General features: G+C 41.5%; 1 protein-coding gene across 38 annotated transcripts in view; it reads left to right on the forward strand.

The window, feature by feature from the left end:
• The window catches only part of GPHN (gephyrin), a 2801546-nt gene that overhangs the window by 1834812 nt on the left and 943737 nt on the right, over nt 1-22997 (forward strand). For 30 of the 38 annotated variants that reach the window (XM_069638674.1, XM_069638676.1, XM_069638677.1 and 27 more), the window contains one exon: nt 22557-22598. The exons of the other annotated variants lie outside the window; for them this stretch is intronic. In XM_069638674.1, coding sequence (XP_069494775.1) covers nt 22557-22598 — 42 coding nt within the window. The remainder of the gene's footprint in view (nt 1-22556; nt 22599-22997) is intronic. 38 annotated transcript variants of the gene reach the window in all.

The following is a 22997-nucleotide window of genomic DNA, read 5'->3' on the forward strand; positions in this document are numbered from 1 at the left end:
GTGGGGGTCTTGTTCATTCCCCACCTTTGGTTGCCCTCTTTTATACTTGTTTCCTTCACCATAAGTTGCTTTCATGTCGGCATTTTCCACTGTTTAGCCCTTGCTAGCCATTTGCTTTGTTTATAAAGTTTATATTTCCTTTCAATATTCCATCTGGTTTTAATTCTTAGGTTTTCCGTTAATTCAGTTTTCAATCTGCTTGGGGTAGCATTGTTTTAAAACTTCCATACAGTTCAGCATTTAATATGCGTTGTTTACAACTTTCATTCAGTTCGGGATTCAATAGGTAGAGTTTAGTGCTAATCTTCACTTGCACTCAATTCGGTATTCAATATATACAGTGTAGCGCTATTTAGAAACTTCCATTCAGTTCGGCATTCAATATGTACTTCTCGTGCTTTGAAGTTTGTATTCATACAGCACCTTTTGTGTTGCACGCAGCCAGCCCGGAGGGCCCTGGTTTCCAAGTGTCTTTTCCCCAACATGCACCAGTCAGCTGCGTCTTGCCCAGGCTTCCCAGGCTGGCGCTCCAACCTCTGTGAGCCCCACTCACATGTTGATTCCACTTCTGCATGCTCCGGCAACCCAGTTGCCTCTGGTTGGATACAGCCTTACTCTCTCCTTTGCAGCTCCCAGCTGCCTGAGCTCTGTCTCGGAGGCTCCCACACAATGGGATTGTTGGCCGGTGCCCTGGTCACACTTCAGGTCCCACCACGGCTGCCGCCTCATTGAAAGGGTCACCTGGTCTCTCCTACACAAGTCTCCATGTTGCTCTCCTTCTCTCCTTAAGGGTCTCCCTTTATACACTTGCAGCCCCTTGACAGGCTGCAGGTGTGGATGTCTAATTAGACTTGCCTGACCATAATTAAGGGGACTTGCCTGACTCTCACCATACTTTACAGGCATATTCCTCATCTCAGTACCATAGTGGTAAAATGAAGGTGCTGTAGTCTCCATTACTCTTAGTCTTCTCTTCCTCGTCCCAGTACTTCAAAGTGTTAAATGTGGGGAATTGAGGGGAGAGGTCGTGCAATAACCCATAAAGATCGGGGGAGGGCTAGGTTGGTCATGATTAGGAGACCCCTTTCTTCTTCCTTCTCTTTCCAAAGTTTCTAGGGGCATAATATCTTTGAGTATTTTCCGGATCATTGAGACAGGGATGGCAATACACTATTACTACTTCTGGGATAGAGGTTTCTTTCTGAAAGAAAGATGTTCAATACTGTATCCCGCCTGAGGACATTTCAATCCCAATCCCCAAGGACCCTCCACCCAGGTGATTCTCCCTTGCTTCTCCGCGCCCAGGGCCTGGATCCAAGAGCGATGGCCTTTCCCTGGTCAACTGAGAAGAAGATCCAAGGGAAGTAGATGTGAGGACGCCCTCTGGTTTCTCACAGAGCCTATGATGTCTATTTGCGGATGTATAAAGTATGTAGAATAATCCATTATTGCAAAATACAAAGAAAGTTGTACAATATATTTCTTTTTAAAACAATGTAGTGGCCTCTATCATTTCTGAATACAGTAACAACGGCACTAATGTAAGCTGAGGTAGGACAGCACTTTCCACACAGCAACCTCAACACTGTTGGGTGGTCAGTTCTATCTTGTTTAAAGTTGATTTTTTTTGCCCATCTTAACTGATGTGGAGAGAATTCCATTTGATTTCAGCTGTATGTTGGATAAAGTTTAGGGCGTTTATTTGTATCAGTAGAATTCCCTTTGTTTTTTAATCTGGTGTTCTTGCATAATTCAAAGTTTCGTCAGATTGGTTGCCTTTGACAGGGTAAGCGCTTGAACGCTATAACTTATGGTAGGAGGTTATATACACATGCAAGAAAACCTAACATAATATCTGGATTCATCATTAACCGTTTGTACCTGTGTCTTCCACGAGTGCTTTTATTTAGTTACAATTTATGGTTGATTTTCAAAACTTTTATATTTTACGTGTAAGAAAACCATCCTTTAGCACAGGGTAGATTCTTCTGTCTTACTTTCCACCTCATAGTTTCATTTCTTTTGTTCATGGGCAGGGAACAAGGCACACCTTCATTTTTGTTGGCCATTCTAGTCCATTCACACAGCAGCTTGTTAGCCATTCTTGCTCCATTATCATAGCTTGAGAAACGTCAGAGGGCATTTCAGGAAACAGTAGAACAACAAATGGGTCAACGTTTAATCTACTTAGGTGGCCATTTGCTCGCTGTGCTTTGAGGTGTGTGCTACACACATTGAGTGAGACTGAAAAGCGTATGAAGATCCTTTCAGGGCTGTTTTTGGGTGAAGAAAAGCTTAACATATAATGGAAGTAAATACCATGCAACCTAGTGGAAGTGAATGGTTAAGGATGAAACAGGGCTTCCATAAATGTGAGACATGCAGCATGTGCAAGTATGCGCATGTGGATTGTGACACATTCACATACAAAGCAGATACTCTTATACCAGTTGAGGATTTTATTAACTGTAGAAGAAAATACTTAGTGTATGCATTAATTTGCCTATATAAAACGTTCTACATGGGTAGTACAATTAGGCAATTGAGGATTCGGGTTAGAGAACACCTTTCAAGTGTCAATAAACATGATCAAAGGTTACCTTTAGCCAACCATTGGCAACAGAATCATCGAATGGAGGACACCAGGAATTTGAAATTCATCGGTCTGCAGAAAGCCAGATGTGGTAAACAGGGAGGCGATCTGAAACTCCGGCTCAGACAAATGGAAGTCAAATGCATTTGCAGACTAAGAAGCACAAACAAGGATTTGGACTCGGAACACGAAATTAATGTGTTTCTTTAAGCTCACACATTACTAATAGAGATATGGTATATGTTAGAAGGTTCTTTGTACACATGAAGCTATTATTGTATTCCATTGTTCATTAACGGGCCAAATGGACTGCGACAAAGTGTATGTTTTGCCAATTTGTGATCATGGTAATATTGAGAGGCGATTAGATGAAGCAACCACAAAGCCAGACCACCGCACTAATAATTATTGAATATTTGATACATTTGAATACCTTGTAGGGATCACTCGGTACTGTTAGCAGCAATGTGGCTGCCAGGGGAGGTAGCGAACATGCCAGACTTAACAAGGTCATACATCACGACAGAAGGTAGAGTTGTTTAAACTGAAGGGTCTGTTATTTTCATAGTGCAACAATAAATATGCACATTAATGGTAGCTACAGCCCGTGATCCTTGGGCATCATGATGTATCAATAGATATATCTAATGACGGATAGAGATACTATTGCCAAATATGGTCTGTGGTCACTATATATTATGATCCTGATTGGGGAGACCTGCTGTAAATGTGGAAACTGATCCATGGCAACTGGGTTGCCATCATTACATTTTTGCATAATCAAGAATAGCCAATGCTGATGACATAGGGGCGGTAAGGCATAACACACCGCTTTCCCCGTATCTTCACTGTTATGGGGATTACCGTGACGTCACACACACACACACACACACACACACACACACACACACACACACACACACACACACACACACACACACACACACACACACACACACACACACACACACACACACACACACACACACACACACACACACACACACACACACACACACACACACACACACACACACACACACACACACACACACACACACACACACACACACACACACACACACACACACACACACACACACACACACACACACACACACACACACACACACACACACCGTGTGATGTCACATGCAACTTAGTATATAATAAACAAATACAATGGTGCACGCGTGGTACCATACATGGGACACTGAGGAAGAGGATGATGTCTTACAGATCATCCATCAATGCATAATATGGTACGTTACCACTAGCCTTTTACTAATTGGACTCAAGTTAAGGAACTACAGTGCAGCCAATTGTTGTAAATGGTGTAACCATTAAGAGGATGCCTTAATAATCTATAGAAACCAGGGAGTCATTATTTGGGAATGTTACCAATTGGAGAATAAGTGTCTATGTAAGGGAATCCTTTAGTTACATGATGGGGTATTTGATGTACGGTCAATACTTTATAAGTCAACATAGAATCATTATGCCTACTATATGTTAGACTAATATCCATGGGATACTTTCTCAAACATAATTTTATCGTAATGGGGTTTATTTTCTGAGAGTTTAGGAGGACTGGCAAGGACCTGGTTTTGTTTGTGGTGTTAACAATGGTTAATGTAGGGTTACAATTTCAGTGAACACTCAATTGTAATCTTGTTATGACTTTTTTGCAAATACGATATAAAATGGAAGGCTAGAACATGCAGTGTACTCAGATGATTTTAAATGTTTTCTCAAGTTATGGGGTAAGTCAATAACCTATTACCCTATTGTAAGGTTTACAGGGACTGTGAGCATCTAGCCTTTAAGGATAATGGCACAAATATTACAGTGTGGTAAGAGGACAAAATGTTAAACCTCACTGACACCTTACAAAAGGATGATTATACGAGTGAATAGATAGAACAGGTGTGCTGGGTCTTTGGGACTACTAATTGGCATACTCACAACAATATGCAAACTGGCCAAATGTAGGGTACTTACTGCGCATTTAATGATCACCAATGCAACTTGAATGGGACACAACACAGATACAGTGCATGGGTGAATTTGGAATGGAGAAATCTGCACAACAGGGGAACAAGGGAACAGAGTGAATCTTTGTGTTGGGCATTTTGGTTGCTTCACCATAAGCCACAAATTGAGATGATAATAGGGCATGTATACAGTTAGGTGACATGTATTTATTGTTGGTTGGAGAATGGCTTATAATTATGTCTTGAATTTTTCTTTTTATTCAGGTTTGTTCTTGCCACGTCTCTTCTCCTATTTGTATTTTATTTTATATAGATTTTCAAATCCTTATTGAATTATTGTTTGACAAATAAGTTGAGATATTTTTGATACTTAATATTGCACTATCATAACAGCGGAAGTGTCAGCCTTGGGAAAAACCATAGGTCGAAACACGGGTCGGCTGCTGGCTGTTTAAAACAAGACAATGGGCCTCATTACGACCCTGGCGGAAATCGTGGCGCCAAATGCACCATGGAGCACGGCGGAAAGCTGCCGATAGCGCCATGGGGGTTGGCGGATTTACCGCCCCATTCCGAGGTTGGCGGGGCGGTAAATCCCCATTCCCCATTTTACCCTTCCCCATTCCCATTTTTGCCCCATAGGGTATAATGGGAGTGGGGAAGGCGTTAATTACGCCACCGTAAAATACGGTGGCGTAATTAACAACAAGGTCCCGTAGCGCCATGGATTTCTCCGCCCGGAAAAACCAGGCGGAAAACGCTCCATGGCGCTACGGGAACTCGTAGTGGGGCGGACGGGTCCGCCGCGAATTCCGCTGGCGTAAACCCACTCCGCCAGGGTCGTAATGAGGCCCAATATCTCGATATGAATTGATGTTTTGTAGAACAATGTTAATAGGCTTTTGAATATACAGGAAATCGTTTCCTTTTTATGTTTCTAATGGGACAAAAATGGTTGCTGACATTGTACGAATTGTAATAGTGAAAGCATAAACCTGTGATGTGTAGCCAATAAGCAAGGATTTGCAAACTGTTGGGAAACAATTAGTTTATGATACATGGTATTTTTTTATTGAAAGTTGCAAGGTTGCAGACTCATTTATTTCAATACATTTACAAGTGATATAAAAACTCTGAGCTAACCATACGTCAGTTATGTAGAGAATATAATGACAAAGTGCTAGTTGACAACACATACTTGGTTATATCTGTAAGGTCAAGGATAGGATCTATATTAACCAGCAGTGCAGCTTACTGGAAATTAAATGTAATCTATTTTCTAATAATTAGAGTCCAACCGCACTCAATTTTGGATTACCTTAACCTCAGTTTACCTGTACCTAAAAGGTGCTTACGAAATAGTGCCCATCGCTCAGGAGCACAGGTCCTTTCGGAGATTCATCTGGGAAGGCCGAATATGGTAATGTTCATGTCTGTTCTTTGGTCGTTAATACTGTGGTGTTTCCGCACGCTGATGAAACCAGTGACTGGGTTTTCTCATAAAATGGGAGAAATTAGGATTAACAACCCCTCAGAGGCTAGGCTTCCTAGATTTCATGGTGGACAATAGAACAGTGATTCTTAGAGCTTCTGGCGCAGAACGTCGGGTCATAGGTAAGGGACAAATCTCTCTCAGAGAGCTGGCAAGGATCGTGGGATTTCTGTCCTCCATTCCTCAGTCCACTGCATTAAAGGGCAGTGCTGAGATAAAATATTTGATATTGTTAAAAGGGACTGGTATATTACCAAATTGTGCATCTCCATAAGGAGGGGAATCACAGAGCTGAATTTATGGAGGATTGCAATTGGAGAATTATTTGCATCTGCACCCCAGATGTGATCATAGAATCAGACGCCAGCAGAGTAGGATGTTGAGCCAGGTGCGGCTCGACTTTGACAGGAGCAAGGAGGTCCAGTGAGGAACTGGACATTCACATAAACTGTTCAGAACATCTAGCTTTGTTTATTTCCGCCATTCTGTTACCTTTGAAAAATAGAGTGAACTGTTGTATCCTGCACAGAATAGACAATCTTTCTGCAGTCAGATAAACCATCTGAGCAGTACCAAATCGGAACTGCTGGCATAGGTGGCAAAGGATTTCTGTCCCCACTGCCTGTCAAAGATTTCAGTGACAGCAGAGTACCTTTCAGGGATGACCAATACGTGGCAGTCTCGAACCACCAGCATCTAGCAGATTTCAGTGACTGGAAGCTGAACCAGGAGATCTTCCTAACCACATTTTAGAACTTGGTCCCATTTGAAGTGGTCTGTTCCTATCCAGGCTTAATTCCCAGCTGTCCTCACATTTCGCATTCCTGCAGAACTGGAATCTGGAGAGATGTGTGCATTCCCTCCATTTAATATGATATTGTGAAGCTTGAAAAAGGTGAGGAGGGAATAGGCGACTATGATAAGTGTAGCACCCTAATGGACATTGGAAGTGTGGTTTCTGGTTCTTCTTGAATTGTGTACAGATTTCCTTTAGATTCCCCCCAAAGAACGTTCTGTGCTAATGGTCTCAAAAGGGAAGTCATATGGTATTAGACAGATTTTTGCAGTCAGTAGCTTGCAAGAATCCGAGTATCACTGGAGACAAGCTAGGCTTTCGCTGGCGGCTTTACGATTCATTGTGGTATCCTGGGCTCCCTCTATGGCTAAAAGCTAGACAATGATTTTGCGGGTCCAGAGCAGTTGCTTTTTGGAACAAGACGTACATCCCATTTCAACCCCTCTGGTAGACATTCTTAATTTCTTAGCCTTATCTTCCCAAGAGGGGAAGGCATTCAGAACAGTTGCAGTGTACATATTGGCCATCTCAACAGGCATGATTATCTGAAGGGTGCTCCATTAGGGAAGCGCCCAGCGATCTGCTGGTTTATTAAGGGAGTTTGATTTATGAGGCTAACAGTAGCACTATATTCTATTCTGTAGAGCATCAATTTGGTTCTGAGGTTTTTGGAAGACTGGCCAAGCAACAAGAAATTGGAGCTAAAAACTCTGTCTGCTGAACTATCTATTTTGTTGTGGTTCATATGTTGGAGCGTTTTGGACATCGGGCCCTGTAAGTTTCACAGAGAGTCTTCTCCCCAGCGGGTTATATATGTACTATTGCAAGGCAAACCAAAACTAATTCCAGGTCTTTCATATTCATAGTTTACACAGTAATCTCCAGTTATGTGTAGTTTAGTACCTGGAGCAGTATGAAAGAGTTAAAGAAGGGAACAGGTTGGCAGGTTGGCAGGTGTAAGCCAGTTGCTTATTACATTAATGCAATAGTGTGAGAGGCGTGAGGTAGAACTACCTCTACAAGCAACCCCTCGACAAGGTTGTGAACCTTAAGTTTTAAACAAATCTGCGTATGCTTAAAATATGTTTCAGGATGGTACAGGTCCTCGTATGGCAGAGATTCCACTCCTGCTTGAGAACAAACATGCGTAATGTAGGATTTTAGTAAACTAGTAAAACACTTTAGATTGGTATTAAGAGTAAAAGAAGGGAACAGGTTGGCAGGTATAACCCAGTTGCTTATTGCATTAAGCAATCCCTTCCGTCCTGCTTCCCCACCTGTGATATTGTGATGGGTCAGGTAGTTGATAACAGAGGCTGTATGTTGTGGATGTAGAGCCATGGCTTCTAAAGCCTTCACATTGGGGCTAGGTTTGAAGACATAGTAACACAAGCAGATTGGTCAAAAGGCAAAATCTTGCAGAGTTTTTACTTCATGTCTGTTATGGGGATGGCTTTGTTAGTGGTGAGTAAACCTACAGCTAGCATAATGCATGCCTCCAGTATGACATAGAATGAACATTACCCAGACTAGTATAGTGCAATAGTCCTGATCATCTACTGAGGACATGGAGGCAGGCATTATCCATCCTGAAATTGGTAAGGCAGACAAAGGGGCGTGAACGGCAGCAAAAGATTGTTTTTACAACCCGCCCATTGATCGATTTTTTTTGGTTGAAGGAACTGAGCAAAAGACCGCTGAATGAGCAAAAGACGAGTTCTGGGGTCTTCAAGGCCAAACTTGTTTATTGACAGTTGTGTTGCAAATTGCAGAAGTTAATTAAGGTTCAAGTTCCAGAGGACCCTTGAGCTGAAGTTCATCAGTTCAAAATGGTAAAGAAAGAGGAAGTACTGTGGGAAAGACACAGGTGGAGGGTCCTGCATCATAGGAAAGTAGTTCACCCTCAGGCTTAGATTGGATGCTGAAAATAACTTCATGCACTAAACTCTGAAGTGCATGGGAGTTGTAGCGTTTTTGAGAGTAGTGTTGATTATTTGGTTTGATTTGTTTGTCTGCTGAAGAGTAAAGCAAGTTTACCATAATGCCTCCATCTGTGTCTTTAATAGAATCAGGCTACTTGCACTATTCTAGTCTGGGTAGTAATCATTATTTCCTAGAGCTTAAAGCAGGACAGTTTCCAAAGAAGTGTAAGACTTGTGATACTGCTGAAAGCTTTCTAATCGTTTGGCCTGTTACTTTTCTCTAGGGGACCTTCCCTGGTGGGGAGCAGGAACTCGTACCATAGGGGTCATCTCTGTTGACAAGACTGCCAGCTGGCCCATCCCTTTTTTAGGCTAAGCTCAAAGTTTGTTGTGTATCCCAAATGTCCAAATATTTGGAATCTTGTTTCCTTTATAGCCACCTACTCCTACCCAATCCGGCCTTTTACCAAGATTACAAAGCAGCTGTCCACTTTGGGATGCCGGGTGAGGTTACATCCCCCTTTGAGGTGACAGAGGTGTAGGGCTGGGATGCATCCTGGCCCGTTGCTTTTTTGTATATATGTTAATGAGGTCATTGAGGAGCAGTTGGCTCATTGCCAAGACCCTCCTAAACTGGGTGCCGACGGCATTCCTGTTTTATTTTATGCAGATAACGCAGTTTTTCTCTCTACAACCCCAACAGGACTAAAGAAAATCCTAGAGTGCTTTTTGACCAAATGCAAAGTACTGGGCCTAGCGCTAAATGCAAATAAAACAAAGACTCTCCGATTTTGTTCCAGGAGTCACAAAAAACCATGTGTGCGTATTATAGCTAATGATGTTGAACTGGAACTACTGGAGGTCTTTGACTATTTGAGCATTCAGTTTTCTGATACTGGCCTATGGTCATCCCAGATTGAAAAAGTGAAGTCCAATTTAGAGAAACACAGTGGCGGCATTAGAACATGTTTTGTAAAGCATGAGAAGGGCACAATTTCCCCAGCTCTGGAACTCTAGAATACACAGGCAAAGACCTCTGCCCTTTACAGGCCAGATTTCTGGGGATATATCAACTCCAAGGCTCTCCAAACTGCAGAAACTACTGTCTCTACCCATAGATCTCCAAATTCCCTGCTTCACATGGAGATGATCTCTGCCCAGTGGGGGCGAGGTTAAGTTGAGACCTTTCCTCTATTCGGCTAGGCTGTGGAGAACGCCTGCTCTTGCAAAATATAGAGAGGCTTTGCAGCATGTTTTGTCATTTGAAGGTGGCAAAAGTCTTATTGGTGGCCCATATGAAGAGCTATTTAGAATATCCTAACATAATTAGTTTGTGGTAGAATCCATGCACTACTGACAGAGCCACCTCAGCACTAAAAAAAGTCAGGATTGTTGGTGTCCAGGAAGAAACTGGAGGACTCATGCTCAAGGTTACACCTGGGTACAGGTTATTTAGAGAATAAACCAGACATTGGATATGAACAAAACTTGAATGTAATATTGCCTCAATTGCAAAAACCTTATATCTGGTGTTCAGACTTGTGTATGAGCGCGATCGAAATAAAATATCAATATCAATTCAATACAAGTCTGCACTGGCAGAGTGGGTGCATGGAACAAGTGCATATAATACAATTTATGGTGTAGATAACAGCAAATGGGTCTGATGACGATTCTGCAGTTTTTCCAAGTGCATTGAGGCTCCATCATGCAAGGAGGGGAGGCAAGGGAAAAACAAATGATCTTCAAGGCATGGTGTATTTAGATCGTGCAAGTGCGCCGACAAGTGCAGGAGATGGGAGGAGGGGACAAGTGCAAGGTTTGTGGTGGGACCAAGTGTGCCCAGTCTGTCAGAAGCTGGAGTAAGTGCTGAGAATTGCCATTCTCTTGTGTCATTGACCAAGTGCAGTAACGATGAGGCAAGTGCAAGGCCTGGAGACAAGTGCGAGAGGACTGGCGAGGGTGCCAGGGACCTGTGAGACTCTGTACACCAGGCGGCCAGTCGGCAGGTTGTGGGGAAAAGGAGGGAGAGAGGGATAGAGTGGAGAGAAAGGTTAGCAGGGTAGAGGGAGAGAGAAGGAAGAGAAGAGGAATGTCTTAAGGAGTTTCCGGAACTTAAGGAGATAAGGCTCAAGACGGAGTGCAGCAGGGAGACTATTACATAGGGAGGACCCTGCAGAGGATAAATATGTCCTTCCAAATATCTGCTTGAAGAACCGGCTCACTCGCAGAAGGTTGGAGGCAGAGGGCTCGGGAAGTACAGTATTTAAGTAGGCAACGTTGCAGATAGGTAGGACCCAGGCCCCAGAAACCCTGTGGACAATGCAGAGGGTCTTGAACATGATCCTTGCAGCCACGGGGAGCCAGTGGAGCGATTTCAGCACCAGAAAGATACGGTCCCTGGGCTTGAGGCCAAGGATAAGTCTTGCAGTTCTGTTCTGGATGAGTTGAAGAGGGCGCAGAGCAGAGGCAGGGAGATTGAGAAAGAGGCTGTTGCAGTAGTCCAGCCTTGAGAGAACCAGGGCTCTGGAGACAGTGAGCCGCTGGGGGAAGGTGAGAAAAGGAAGAGTAACTCTGAGGTGGTGGAGCTGGTAGTTGGACTGGTAGTTGGACTTTTTAGAGATGTCCGAAAATGAGTGGAGAAGGAGAGAGTGGAGTCGAAGCTGAGCCCATGGTTTTTTGCCTCGCAGTTTGATGCGGACTCAGAGCCAAGGGAGGCTGGCCAGAGTGAGAGTGGGAAAGCGGAAGAAGGAGTTCCAATGCAAATGATCTGAGACTTACTGGCGTTGAGGCAGAGGTTGTTTGCAGCACACCATGACTGAATTGCAGACATAGAGGAGGTGGCTGAGCGTAGCCTGAAGAAGAGTTTTGTGTCATACGCAGAACACTGGAAGTTATAGATGAAATCGGCAATCACACGTGCAAGGGCAGCCATGTAGACATTGAAGAACCAGGGGGATAGGTTGGAACCCTGGGGAACGCCACAGGTTGAAAGAGTGATATTAGAGAGAAAGGACCCAAGTTCCACCTGGGATGGGCGGTCGGAAAGGAAGGAGGTTAACCACGCCAGAGCCTGACCTGTGATTCCAAGGTTGTCATGCAGACATGCAATCAGGATGTTGTGGTTTACCGTGTCAAAGGCAGAGGAGAGTTCAAGAAGAATGAGGACAGAGTCGAGATTTGAGAGCAGGTCTTCACAGGTGTTCCGAAGAGCAGTTTCCATGCCTCTGGGTGCTCTAAAGCCAGACCGATGGTCGTGGAAGCAACCGGCAGTTTCATAGTGGAGGGTGAGCTGAGAGATAGCCAGCTTCTCCAGGTGTTTGCACAGGAAAGGGGTGATAGAGTTACGGGGGTAATATGACGGAATGGAGGGGTCAGCAAAGGGTTTCTTAAGTAGAGGGTGCACAAGGGAGTGCTTAAGAGAAGTTGGGAAAACTCCAGTGGCAAAAGAGATTACAGAGATCAGCCAAGGCAGGAGCGAGAAAGTGAATGTTGTCCTCAATGGTTTTGGAGGGGAGAGGTCCACCTGTTTGGATGAAGCCTTCATAGACCGGACTTGTCTGGTGACCTCATCTCGTGTGACAGGAGTGAGAGAAGAGAGGAGACGTGGTGGAGGGGCTAAGAGAGGCTCCAGAGGTGTTGGTGAGTGGGGTGGTGTGGATCAGAGAGAGGAAAGGATGTCTTGGGTTTTTGCAGTGAAGTGTGCAGCTTGGGCTGAGCAAAGGTCCTGGGTGGGTGTGACAGAAGAGGAGACTGCTGCAGGATTGGCCAGTTCCTTACCGACTTTGAAAAGTTGGGCCGTGTTTTTTGATCGCGCGAATATGCAGGCTTGAATAAAGACTCTTTTCATGGTGTGGATCCAGAGTCGATATTGCCTTTGAAGGAGGCGGGGGGTCAGTTTGTCAGAGGGTCACGCTGTGGCAAATTTGAGGAATCTGTTCCACATTTCTTACTAACTGTGAGCCTGGAGAAGAATTTATTTAAGACCCATGCTCATCCATTGGAATATTTGTACTATCTTGGCCACCATGACATTTTGTAAATCAACTACCAACTTAGAAGTGGCATATTGGGAGGTCAACTATATCCATCGGACATGACTGTGCTGGAAATAAGGTATTGCGAACAATGGGGATCTTATTTAAGTTCAATCAGGCATTCTGCAGCACATTTTGCACATCTTTGATAAATACGTTGTTTTAAGGATTTGTCAAGAAACAAACACATGCACAGAATATTCTTGCGAGTTGTGGAATCTCTTAAATAATAACATGCAACAGCAAAACCAATTAATATCAAATGTACTGGAATCTAAATGGATACATTTTCCACTCTCTACAAAAGACAACCCCCAGAGTCTGCAGACAAATAAATATGACAATTAAAGAAATTGAACTTTACATGGGTCAAAAAAGATATTCTGACCAGGATTAATAAGCTGAATGCCTCTCTGGCACCAGGCCCTGATGGCTTATCGAATGCAAACATCAAACAAGCTGCAGAGTTGTGGGCTAATATTATCGATCAACTGTTCTCCCTAATTTCTAAACTTAATCAGATTCCAATGTCTTGGAAAATGGCAACTTTAATTCCAAAATTTAAACAGAGAAGAGCCGATTAATTATCATCCTATTGCCCTGCTGGATCCCCTGGGCAAACTGTTCGCCACTTTTCTGTCAGAAAAACTAACCGTTTGGGCCAAAACAGAAAACAGATTCGCGATTAGACAAACTGGCTTCACTCCCAATGTGGGCACCAATGTAAACCTAATGATATTAAATCTCATCAAGCTAGAAGCCATCTTGAATAAAAGACAAGTCTGTGTAGAATTGGTTGGTCTACATATGGCATTCGATGCAATCAACAGGTAAAAGCTTTGGGATAAACTCATGACCTGGAAATGCCCAACAGAGATTATCAAACCCATAAAGCTCTTATATTCCAATACATCCATCTCAATTAGGCCATCAAAAGAGGGGGGTACCTCGACATTCATAAAGACATGGAACGGCTTGAAGCAGGGGTGTCCTCTTGCGGCAACCATCTTCAATTTGTTTACAGCCAATTTCGAACATCATATGGAAACAACTACCATAAACCCTCCTAAGATTAATTAAGTACCAATCCCTATTATGATGTACGCAGATGACATTGTCCTGATGGACAAAACAACTAGTGGCCTACAGGCAAGCCTTAAGATGATGGGAACATATATGATGGAAAATGAACTACAAATTAACACAATGATCACAAAAATAATGAATCTAACTAACTTGCCAATTACAAAAAAAGACCATTGATTCTGAAGCTAGACGACAAAGATGATCTTGTCGTGACAACCTTCAAATATCTAGGATTACTCATAAATCAGTCAAGAATACAAAAAGAATGGGTGACGTATTTGGAAGACAAAACACAAACACTAGCTAGACAAGGTCGATTTCTTCATTATAAATTCGGAAAATGTCACTTAAACCCATTATTGCTTTCAAGTTATACCTATTTTAACATATGGGAGTGAAACGCTGATCAAGTTTCCACAATGCGTATGGCAAAAATAAAAAAATCCTAGCACTACCTCGAAATTACCCCATGGCAAGGATTAGATTTGAAATAGCAATGCAATCTCTTACATCAATTGCCCTATGGAAACAATTGTATTTATTTCATAAAACTATGACCAGTGCCAAAATTCTGGCAATGCAAATTCTTCAAACAAACTTGAATGGAATGAACAATACTATTCTGAACATGTGGAAACGTGATATGGAAAGTAACTTGGCAAGTGAAGATATATCAACAGAAATGCTACTGTTACATCCACAGCACGCTAAAACGAAGATACACCGCAATGATTGGGCTAATACTAGCAGAGCGAAAACAGCATACCATATGAATCTATATTGCGAGATAGACATAAGAGCCATAAATGAGCTACCAAGCTATTTAAATGTATTTCCGGATCAAGCAATCCACAATACATTTTTGATATTACGTCTGAACCTCCTTCCAACAAAACATAGACTGGCGAAAGCAAGACAACTTCACAGTACGGAGCAATACTGCTGTTTCTGTCTTAACGATCAATCGCGAGAGACACTCCAACACATCATAATGGAATGCCCGGCACTGGCACAAAAGAGAAGTCTCTTCGGAGACCATTTCAAGATCTCAACCCAATAAATGGATCTGGAAACTAGACGGGCGCTGATTCTATCGGGAAAGGACAAAAAACGGATTTATACAATTGTCCAGTTCTTAAATAATATCATGGAACTGCACAAGACCCAGATATGAGCAACTATTCACTCTAGATATTTTTTGGATTTTCTTGTTGATGCTTTTTGCATGACTCTTCTAATGAGCTGGAGTATAACATGGTTTACTATGTTGAATTCTATAAATGAAAAGTTTAACATGTAAACTATATCATTTTAAATAAAACAATTTAAAAAATAGGCGTGCCAAGGTTTTATTATTTTTTTATTTAATTTTGTAATTGATAATGTATAACTGACTGGTTTTGTATTTTTGTGTCTGAAGATCTAGATCGAATAAAGGCTAGATGAACTGAACTTATAGTTCTTGGTCAGTCCTTCCGCAATATTTTCATACTTATATAGCCAGTTGCGCAAAGGAAGACAGATTAAATTTACTCTGTGTCCCCCATTTGTGTAAAACCCAGGCAGATAATATAAACAGGGTCTCAGACTTCAGATGAGTGAATGCCTTTGAGAGCAGTCCAAGAGGAAAATGTTGACAACCCCCTCCCATTAAAGCTTCACCCAATGAATATCTGTCATGGAAAGAACTGTTTCACAACATTTCTTGTATTGGGCTTAACTATTTGGGATATTGATGTGCAGACAATTAAACTGTTAACCATCTTTACAGAAGACTAATTGCTTTAAAGGTAGCACTGCCTTTCGGTGAGTCCATCATAGCTTCTTGTATATGGTAGTGGACAAAATAAACAGCTTTTAAAATGATCAGCTATGCTTAAATTAAAAATACAGGGTTCAAAAAGGTTATATTTGGAACCACTGTAGTTTGCTTTACTACTATAGCAAACCTCAACATTTATGCATGGACTTGTGGAGAAAAGCCCTTAGTATCCGGGAACAATATGCAAGTCTTCTTTTTCTTATAACTATGGTTATATAACCATATGGGCCTATGGAGGAAACAAAAGGAAGGCAAACAAACCAGTGCAAAGTGGTAGCTGGAGGCAGAGGTCTGAGCAGAGAGGGAGGTGGACATTGCTGGGGAGTTGTGGAAGGGCCAAAGAGGCGAGTACACTGCAGAGAAGGGGGCGATATTGAACGCTGGCTTTGTCAATCACGGAAGCAGGAAACACAAGCTGCTGAGAAGCAGAGACGACTTACGGAGGCTTAGGTTGGATATCAACCACTGCTGTACGTCAGAGACACAGAGGCACACGCAGACATTGAGGTGTGTCTGTCGGTGGAGAAGTAGTGAGCGCATAGAGGTGCAGGGAAAGCCGGTGCCGTGTGTAGTGTGCATTATGGGCGGTCTCTGTAGAAACGCTGAGCCATCAATCATAGTGGCGAGCAAAGTTTGTCGTCTTCAGACTGATCCCCACACATAAGAAAAACTTGTAAGTGCAGCAGAGACTGCAGATGATAAGAGAGACTCAGAGCTGAGGAGCAGTTATAGCATGGGAAAATCCAGCAGGAAATTACAGAGCTGACAGATTGAATTGAGAATGACTCAATTCTGTAATTTGAAGCCTATATCCCTAGAAACATGGAGAATAGATCTACAAAGGAGACCATGCGTACTGGGATTTAAATGCAGAGTTTCCAGATTCATCTTGGATTCAATCATATCCTGAGTTGGGGCAATTGGGAACAGGGAGCTGAAGTCAGTTTGTAGCTTCCTCCTTGAAAGAGGTGTAGTGGAGACGGGGAATTGATGTACAAATGCCTGTGTCCACGTTCCCAGATTCCTCTGAGAAAGAGACGGACATGAGACCCATTGCATTCAGGAATAGAAGTCTACATTCCCTGTCATATGCATAACTGAGCTTGAAATAACTGTGGTCATTGACCAGACAAAGTTGAGGGATACAGACTCTGACGAAAGGACTACTGCTCTGCCGATATTCAGAGATGATTAGTGGTTTCTTAGGGCAAACAGTGTTTCACTGTGCTGTCAAAGGTTCAAGAATTTAAAGAAAGAAAAGAGTAGCCGTTTCTAAACTCCTTCCCAGCCCCGACTACTACTAAACCAGCTACAACAGTTATGTATACTTTCACTCATGGGGGGCCGCTTTTAAAGGTAGGTTATGTCTTTTGGAACAGTTTGCATTTCAGCAGGTTTTGTCATGAATGTACATTTTACTCAGTGGTTGCCATGCTGCCAAACCATGTGACAGTTGCTGGGATTTCAGTAGATTAATGTCTAGCAAAGAGAACACATGTGTAGTATACCCTTTTCCGCATGCAGCATTTAGAAATTGAGGCCGTATTTGCAATGTTCACTTTGGGAGAAAAAACTAGATCATATTACACAGAATAAAATTACAAAAGCTCTGGCTTGCCTACCTGTGCAGATGCCATTTCTTCATCCAGACCACCAGACAAACATTTGTTTCTAATAAACCTTTAAAATTCATGTATGGTCTAATTTCATTTGTAGGAATAATCAGAAAATGTTTATTTCACAGAGGCTTTCCCCTATGCTTTCACAGAACAATTCCATTGTGTTAAAAAGTGACAAAGGGAATTCTGAAGTCTGTTGATCTCTGTATGACCGTCTTCGTCTGTCCCCTACAATCGGATTCAAATTAACCTTATTTACCTTGAAATTATGTTTTATAGGACATTTTCTATTTGCTGAAAACCAACACCTCACTAATGAAGACACACTTTGTTTTCTAAACTTTTAAAATCTATATTGTGAGCATGTTGGCAACCCTACAGAAAGCTCTTTGAGCAAGGCGCCTCCTGACGGTTATGACCCTTCTAGGGAAATTACTGGCTGTAGCAGCCCTAAATCTCTTCTGCTGTACTCTCGTGCTTGATACAGAAACCATACATGTATGCAGAGAGAGCTTATGATTAGATAATTTACTTCCATCTCTCTATTGTGGTAGTAGGATCATCTTTTTCCTATTCAGATCTTTGGTTTCTGAAAATGACAGAGAGGAGAGATCACATTAGGCTTCTCTATGAATCATATGCAGCCCTCCCATTGTCTGAAAGAGCTATTCCTCACACATGCTCCCATTATAAACATAAGGGCAGTGCTGTATCCTTGAGTGGTCAAACGGATCCCCCTCAAGCAACAAGTGAGGCATCTGATTCGATTTTCTCTCCAATCAAAAGATAAAACAAGACTCTTAGACGCAGCCTGTGTCTTGAAAAACTGAGCATGAGTTATCAGGATAACCTTCGCTCTGGACTTTGCTGCTCTACCAGACCTACAAAAGTGAAGTGGACTTTGGTGCTTATTTCAATATTTACATGAATCTTTCTAGGGTTCGAAATGAAGACTGGATAAGCAGGAGCGAATAGCTGCTCCTAAGTATCCCTCATTAACCAGTGACGGGTAGCTTCCACTGGGGAACGAGGAGCTAGTACATACTGTTCCGCAAAGCTAACTTCCAAACACACTGTAAATGTATCATTTTGTTTATTATTTATTACCCCTCACTCATGCTTTAAATGTGGTATAGATGTGTCCTAACATTTATTTATAGATTGTGTGGGGAAAACTCAGCGTTAAATGCACATAAGTGTGTTTGTTTAGCATCGGCCTGAGTAGCCAAAAGTAGCTCCTGGTTACTGTTGGTGTGAAGCTAACCAGACTCTTTTAGGCTACAAGAAGGAGCTTAATAGCTCCCTACTCCCCTCAATTTCAAACCCTGCTTTTTTATAGAAATCTTCTGAGGTATGTTATGGACAGCTGTTTTTACAAATGTCAAGTTCCTCTCTTAGACTCTGCATAGCGACTTTGATGGTCACAATGTGTGCAGCAGTTGCTGTACATTTCAGAAGATTGTATAACTAGCTGTTGACACACCTGGACTGATGCCCAATTAAAGTTCCTTTGTGATGGGTACCCTGCTCTTGAATTAGAGCTCTCTTTGGCCCTGCTAGTGTATTGGATACAGTCTCACAGTGATTCCCTTACTTCAAGGATGCCATGCATATCTCAATCTACTGCTTGATTGCACAGGATACCATTTTCTGTCTTTTTCCTAGGCCTATGGTGCTCCTTCGAAAAAGATCTGTCATTTTTTACTAACCCTGAATCTTTTGATTCCAGGAAAATTCTAGTAGGAAGACAAGTTCTGTACTTATGGGATTAGAATGTGACAGATAAGCTCGACTTCTTCTAATGCCTGTATGTTCTTTAACCTGTTTTGTTAGAAAACGTAATAAAAACAAATTGAAATACAAAAAGAAAATCAGTTTCCTTTATGTATTTGGGCAGGATCCTAGGTCAAGCCACGCAATGTATTCTTACAGAAATATCTTTACTGTTCTGTAGGACTAGACACTTGTTTACTACTGAAAGTGTTGCTGCCCAAAGTATTTGGACAGGCTGTGATAAAATGCTCTGCATGTTTGCCTCTTGTCCTTGTGAAAAAGGCCAGGCTTCTCTTAAACATTTTGAGTGTGTGTGTGGTATGCCTAGCCAGTAATGCTGTTCTGTGTCAGTTTCAGAACAAGCCTGTCTTTAATGTTTATGGCATTATTCTGGCAACAAAAGTGGTCAAATGGTTACACCAACAGGTTGCCTGTTCTTGATAGTTCCTGCAGATCCAGTTTCTAAACTAATCCATGCTGCACCTATGGCCTATATTGACAAACAGATACACAAGTATGGTGTGTCGATACATCAAAGATTATTTGAAGATCCTGACCTTCTAGAAAACTGCTTTGAGGTATCATGCTAAAATATTTGATGTCAACAAAAATTCACAGTTTACTTACTCAAGTTTGCTCTGCCATAGTAGTTACCCAATTTGATCAGGTCTTAGGTTTTTCAACTTCAATGTGCCCCAACTTCAATGTGCCCCATTTTATGTTTGTTCTTGCAGAAAAAAACCTAAAGGGGTTTTTATTTTCCCATGTATTGTGTGTGACTAGGATGATCATGATTTTCACCCATTATAGCTCCCTCTGCTGTATGGAATTTGATATAAGGTGTTCTCATGAATCTTTAGAAATCAGAGTAAAGTATCCTTTAAATTACAAAAAAAGTCTCAGTTCACATTATTTGGCTAGATGAGTCAGTAAAGTTTAGGACTTTCCCTTAGAACTTTGTCATATGTTATGCCATAAAGCTTGTGTTTCTGTTATGAATTATTCCTAACTATATTCAAAGAGTGCTTTTTTCCATTGTAGTGAATATCTGATCTTTGGTTCTTTTCTGAAAATGTAATTTCTCGGTAGAGAAGATCCACCGTGCAGTTCTGCAAGAGTACTGGCCTTCCCGACCTTGGTTTGTAGTTTGAGACGACATTGCGAAGGTTAACTTGAGTCCAAGTAGCCTTTATTAAGTGGATCATTAATTTTAGTGTTCTGTGTTCTTAACATGCTTGTAATCTGTTTAAAATGGATGTAAAATCCCATAAAGCAACCTGTACCATTATCATAAATAGTTCAGTGGTAAAGCTCAGCAGGGCTACCATATAGGTATTTTGCATGCTTCCACAAAGCACACCTGTGTGAATATTGACTTCCTGGTTAATGCATCCAGGGGTTTTCTTGAATGCCTTTCTATCATTGGCATCACTCATCCTTTGCTGTTCACTGATATAGGAAGGAACTTTAAGATTGTGAATCTGTATTTTACTTATGATGAAAGGGATAACAAGTTAATTAACGGTAATTATAGACAATCAAGCTATTGCAATATATATAGGTCTACAATCTCTCCTGCCTTCTCCCCCTGTCAGCTCTTTATATTACCTACAGCCCTACATCTGTTTGAGGGTCAAACAGAAGGTACTATCCTCTATGATCATTGAGGTTATCTGTTAGAGCTGAAGGGCTAGTAGGTTGGTAAGAGGGAGTAAGTGGCCCGACATGTAAAACTGTGATCTATGTCTTTTAATGATACTTAGCATTTTTGTATATTTCATAAAACGGAAAATAAAAATATTGAATTTACCCGTACTGGGGGGTGTGGGGCTCTTTGAGCTGTGGTGTGAGTTTTGCTCAAAATGTGAGTTACAGGTAAGTAAAATAGTCTTTCTTTGCATGCCTACCCAAGAAAACTTCTCCACCCACCTTTACCCATGTTTGGTGTGCAATAACCCTGTGCATTAATAATCACGGGTATAGATTATTTCGGAAAAGTAATCTATATAATTTTAATTTTCTCAGTTGGTACCCTGCTGCTGAATCATTTTTAAGAAGTATTTTTATACCGTTATGTTCTCAGAACACATCTCGAATCTTAGTGATAATTTTCAGATATCTTTTTGAAAGAAAACAAATCGGTATCATAAAGTTTTGATTCCAAAAATAGATTTCAATGAAATGTGTAACCTATAAAGAAGGGGAATGCTAATAACTGCCAGAATGTTTCCCACCATTAATTACTGCTTGATGTATGGTAACAGGAACACTGCTCCAATCTTCAGTCTTGCTCATTAAGGACAAATATTGAAAGTAGAGATTATGGCTATCTGCATGGCCCCTTTGGTTTAGGGAATGTTATGACTTTAATAATAGAAATCGAAGTGATAATCAATAGATTATTCAAACAGTGAAAATTGAAATATGCTCTACTTTTTAAAGTTTACTCTGGAGCAAAATTCTTGCAGAATTGTCTGGAACAACAGACGCAATTTGGAGATTCTAAAAGAAGTTCCTGCCAGTTGAATGTTCTAAAGCAAAATAGCAAATCAACCAATAACAAGGCGGCTCCTGGGGGTCGATCACAGGTGCACAAAAGTGGTAAACCTTAACATGTGACTGAGGATTTTGAGAAGGGATTTGAGAATCTTCTACCTTAATCATTTGCAACCAAGCAGTCGAATTTGGGTGCACTATTGATTCATTTTTGCCAGCTGTAATTCTGAAGAATGTACCCGTAATAATTATTCTGTTAAGGTGGAACCTTTGCCAAGTGTCATTTCGAAAGATATTTTTGACACATTTAATGCACATTATTTATTTGCAATTTGCTGAAAGGGGGACCTTTTCTGTAATATACATACATGCTATGCTCCCCCCCCCCCACAAGTGGATGGAACATTTATTCAAAAGGCTGAACAGTTTTGAATACCTGAGATTACGGGATACCGTATTGCTAGTTTGAGTAAGGCCAACATTGTAACACCTATGTATAAGATCATTTACATTCCTGTCAAGGGAAACCAAATTATCTTACAATGATTCAAAATTGTAATGGAAATGTTGTGGCCAAATTGTTATGAGAACCTGCACTACCCTAATAAATGTTTTCTCGGCCATGTGCAGGGTGTTTTGGGGGGACATGAGTGATGCCTTTTCAATGCTGATTGAAGTTGCCTCTATAACGTCCTTCTTGTAAATTACACTAAAGAATGATTTCTTTGGGTTTTGGGGAAAAGAAAAGCTTCCACCTTAATTTGCTTTTGTTCTGATATTTTTTTAAAAAGATGTCTTTTGATGCGGTTATACGTGATCCGCTGTTAATGTTTCAGTGCTGGAACCCACCTGTACAGAAAATCTTTACTTTGGCTCCATTTTCCCTTTTTAACAGTGTTTTCTTTTCCCCCCTACTGCACAACCAGGCTCGACTCCCTTCCTGCTCTTCCACCTATAGTGTTTCAGAGGTATACTTGCACGTGTTTATTTCACATAGTCCACATGCTCACCCTCTCACCACCACTCTTGTTTTTTGTTTTAATTTTGCTTATCACTGTGCACCAGTGGGAAAACAGCGTTTGTGTTTGTTTTAAAACAAAATAGCAATCTTTGCATGCTCACCCTGCCACCTTGTCTGACGTTGTTTTGAATCTCACTGTATCTGTTTATGAACTTCATTTAGTGAATGCACTTTAGGGACAATGAGTCTCTGCAGATTATAATCTGGTTAGCGTGTTCGAAAGTAGACATATACATTCTTTAGAATTCAAATACAGTTGTCCTAGGTTGAGCAATGTCTTGTGTGATGTTCCAAAAGTATGTAATACATTGCAAGGGGGAAAAATGTGCAGCAATAGTTACATCAC

The sequence above is a fragment of the Ambystoma mexicanum genome, chromosome 14 (genome assembly GCF_040938575.1).
Source record: "Ambystoma mexicanum isolate Mex_15411 chromosome 14, UKY_AmexF1_1, whole genome shotgun sequence".
Lineage (NCBI taxonomy): Eukaryota > Metazoa > Chordata > Amphibia > Caudata > Ambystomatidae > Ambystoma > Ambystoma mexicanum.